General features: G+C 66.0%; 1 protein-coding gene across 1 annotated transcript; it reads left to right on the top strand.

Moving 5' to 3' along the window:
* Positions 1–978: 978 nt before the first annotated feature.
* Positions 979–3,405, top strand: ZNF574 (zinc finger protein 574; the record flags this gene model as incomplete). Its single annotated transcript, XM_027707993.1, has 2 exons — positions 979–3,360; position 3,405. Coding segments are annotated over exons 1-2 (2,346 nt in total), but the record flags the coding sequence as incomplete, so codon positions are not given.
* Positions 3,406–4,093: the final 688 nt, after the last annotated feature.

Genomic DNA, 4,093 nt, shown 5'->3' on the forward strand with positions numbered 1-4,093 from the left:
GGGGGGGGCTGGTCCCGCTTTCCCCCTTTTCCCTTTCTTTTTTTCTTCTGTTTTTTTTTTTCCTCTCTTCTTTCTCCTTTTTTCTCCTCATTTTCTCATCGTTTCTTCTTCCTCTTCTTCTTCTTTTGTCCTTTATTCCTTCTCCTTTCTTCCTCCTTTCCTCCTCCTTTTCTACTCTTTCCCCCTCCCTTTCCCCTCATTTCCCCGATTTTTCCCTGACTTTTCCTCTCCTTTCCTCCTCCTTTCCTTTTTCTTTTCCCTTCCTTTTCCCCTAATTCCCCTGATTTCCCCTGATTCCCCTGATTTCCCTGAATACCCTCATTCCCCTGATTCCCCGATTTACCCTGATTCCCCTGATTTCCCCTAATTCCCCTGATTTCCCCTAATTCCCCTCATTCCCTGATTCCCCTCATTTCCCTGAATATCTCATTCCCCTGATTCCCTAATTCCCCCTGATTCTCCCTGATTTCCCCCAATTCCCGTCATTCCCCTGATATCCCCTCATTCCCCTGATTTCCCTCATTCCCCTTATTCCCCTGATTTCCCCGGATTTCCCCTAATTCCCCTCATTCCCCTGATATCCCCTCGTTCCCCTTATTCTCTAATTCCCCTGATATCCCCTAATTCCCCTCATTCCCCTGATTCCCTTGATCCCCCTGATTTCCTCTCATTCCCCCTCATTCCCCTGATTCTCCCTGATTTCCCCTGATTCCCCTGATTCCCCCTCATTCCCCTCATTTCCCTGATTTCCCCTAATTCCCGATTCCCCCTAATTCCCCTGATTTCCCTGATTTCCCCTCATTCCCCTGAATTTCCATGACCCCCCCGATTCCCGATTTTCCCTAATTCCCCTCATTCCCCTGATTTCCCCTCCTTTTCCCCTCATTTCCCCTGACCCCCCTGACCCCCCTGACCCCCCCGACCCCCCGTGACCCCCCTGACCCCCCGTGACCCCCCTGACCCTCTCTGACCCCCCTGACCCCCCCTTCCCACCCTTTTCCCCCCGTTTTCAGGGATGTCCGTCCCGGAGGAGACGCTGCTCGTTGTCGAGCACCGCTACGTGTGCTCCGAGTGCTCCCACCTGTCCCCGTCCCTGGAGGAGGCCCTGCTGCACCACCAGCACCACCTGGGCACCCCCTCCCAGCCCCCCCAGCCCCCCCAGCCCCCCCAGAACCCCCGCTCCCAGCTGGAATTCCTGGCGGAGCCGGAGCCCAGCCAGTACCAGTGCCTGGAGTGCGGGACGCTGCTGGTGACGCCGGGGCAGCTCCTCGAGCACCAGGAGCTGCACCTCAAGCTGCTGGGGGCCACCAGCGAGCCCCCGACCCCCCCGGCCCCCCTCACGGCCACCAAAGTGGCCACGGTGGCCACGGGCTCGGCCGGGATCCACTTCGAGTGCCCCGAGTGCCGCGCTCTCTTCCAGAGCCAGGACTCGTGGCTGGCGCATCGCCAGGGCCACCGCGGCCTCACCGGCATCCCCAGTGTCCCCAGTGTCCCCTCGGGGCCGGGCCAGGCCCGGGTGGACGTGGAGCACTCGTATCGTAAACCCGAGGACGGCGAAGCCGAGCCCGGCGGTGCCGGCGCCGGGGGGGATCCGGTGTCGGTGCCACCGGGGGCAACCGAGTCGCTGCAGCTGCTGCTCTACGAGTGCGGGGAGTGCCTGCAGCTCTTCCAGAGCCCCAAGGACTTCCTGGAGCACCAGGTCACCCACCTGGCCGTGCCGCCAGCGCCCTCGGACGCTCCCGCGGCGGCGGAACCGGCAGCACCGGTGCCGCCGTCACCGGATCCGCCGGAGCTTCGGTGCCCCGAGTGCCGCCAGCTCCTTCCCTCTGCCCGCGCCCTGGGTTCCCACCTCCGTTGCCACCGCCTGGGCGCCTTCGGCTGCCCCCTCTGCAGCCGGGTGCTGCCGTCGCCGTCGGCGCTGCGGGAGCACCAGCGCCAGCGCCACGCCCGCGACGGCCGCTTCCTGTGCCTGGAGTGCGGCGCCGCGCTGGACACCGAGGCGGCTCTGGCCGCCCACGGCCGCGGGGCCCACGGCGGGACGGGGGGGTCCCTTCACCGCTGCGCCTGCGGAAAGGCCTTCGCCAGCATGACCAAGTTCCTCTACCACCGCCGCTCCCACGGCGGCGGCAACGCCGGCGTTGGAGGCGTTGGGATCATCTCGGCGAGCCCCGAGGCGGCCGAGGCGGCCGCGGAGGCGGCGGCCGAGCCGCTGGCGTGTGGCCTGTGCCCCAAGTCGTTCCCCGGCGCGGCGGCGCTGGCGCGGCACCGGCGCTTCGTGCACCGCGCCGAGCGCCGGCACCGCTGCCCCGACTGCGGCAAGAGCTTCAAGAAATCCTCCCACCTGCGCACCCACGTGAGGTCCCACACCGGGGAGAGGCCCTTCCCCTGCCGCGAGTGCGGCCGCGGCTTCCACAGCCGGGCCAACCTGCTGCGGCACCGCCTGGTGCACTCGGGGGAGAGGCCCTTCGAGTGCGAGCTGTGCCACAAGCGCTTCGCCCAGAGCTCCACGCTGCGCCAGCACCTCGGGACGCACCTCAGGAGGCTCCCCCACCGCTGCCCCGAGTGCGGCCTGCGCTTCCCGCGCCCGCACCGGCTCCTCCTGCACCGGGCCCTGCACACCGGGGAGTACCCGTACAAGTGCCCCCAGTGCGGGAGATCCTTCCTGCTGCGCAGGTTGTTGGATGTTCACCTCCTGGCCCACGCTGGCGGGCAGCCCTTGGTGTGCCAGGGGTGTGGAGGGGCCTTTGCGTCGCCCACCAGGCTGCGGGAGCACCGGTGTGGTGGTGGAGGAGGAGGAGGAGGAGGAGGAGGAGGGAAGAGGTTCGAGTGCGGCGTGTGTGGGAGGAAGGCGGGCACGGCGGCGCGGCTGCGGGCGCACGAACGATCCCACCTCCCCCCGGGCACCCAGGACGCGCCAGAACTCCAGGAGGGCTCCGTGGAGGTGACAGAAGTGGTGGAATCCACCCCGGGCCCGGCCCGACCTCGCCCCAAAGGCACCAAGAGCCTGGAGTGCGGCGAGTGCCGGAAGCTGTTCAGCACCGAGACGTCGCTGTCGGTTCACCGGCGCATCCACACCGGGGAGAGGCCCTACCCCTGCCCCGACTGCGGCAAGGCCTTCCGCCAGTCCACCCACCTCAAGGACCACCGGCGCCTCCACACCGGGGAGAGGCCCTTCCGCTGCCCCGACTGCGGCAAGGCCTTCGCCATCGCCGTGCGCCTGGCCGAGCACCGCCGCATCCACACCGGGGAGAGGCCCTACGGCTGCCAGCACTGCGGAAAGAGCTACCGCAGCTTCTCCAACCTCTGGAAGCACAGGAAGATGCATCGGGACAGGGGGGAAGGGGCTGGGGGTGGAGGAGGAGGGGGGAACCCCGGGGCGGGGGGGAACACCAGTGTGGGGTCAGGGAACCTTGGGGTGGGGTCTGGGAATCTTGGGGTGGGAGCAGGGAACCCTGGGGTGGGGTCAGGGGTTGTTCTGGTCCCAGAGAACGTTGGGATGGGATCTGGGACCGTCCTGGTCCAGGAGAACCCTGAGATGGGGTCAGGGAGCCCTGGGGTGGGGTCAGGGGTTGTCCTGGTCCAGGAGAACTCTGGGATGGGGTCTGGGAACCCTGGGGTGGGATCTGGGACCATCCTGGTCCAGGAGAACCCCGGGATGGGGTCTGGGAACACCAATATGGGGTCAGGGAACCTTGGGGTGGGGTCAGGGAACTCTGGGGTGGGGTCTGGGGTTGTTCTGGTCCAGGAGAGCTCTGGGATGGGATCTGGGACTGTCCTGGTCCAGGAGAACCCTGGGATGGGGTCAGGGAACACCAATATGGGGTCAGGGAGCCCTGGGGTGGGGTCAGGGGTTGTCCTGGTCCAGGAGAACGTTGGGATGGGGTCGGGAATGACCAGGGAGAACATTGGGGTGGGGTCAGGGAACATTGGGGTGGGGTCAGGGAACTCTGGGATGGGGTCTGGGAATCTTGGAGTGGGGTCTGGGACCATCCTGGTCCAGGAGAACCCCGGGGTGGGATCTGGAACCGTCCTGGTCCAGGAGAACCCTGAGATGGGGTCAGGGAACCTTGGGATGGGGTCAGGGGATGTTGGA

The sequence above is a fragment of the Neopelma chrysocephalum genome, unplaced genomic scaffold (assembly GCF_003984885.1).
Source record: "Neopelma chrysocephalum unplaced genomic scaffold, ASM398488v2 Primary Assembly neopelma1_95177, whole genome shotgun sequence".
Classification (NCBI taxonomy): Eukaryota; Metazoa; Chordata; class Aves; order Passeriformes; family Pipridae; genus Neopelma; species Neopelma chrysocephalum.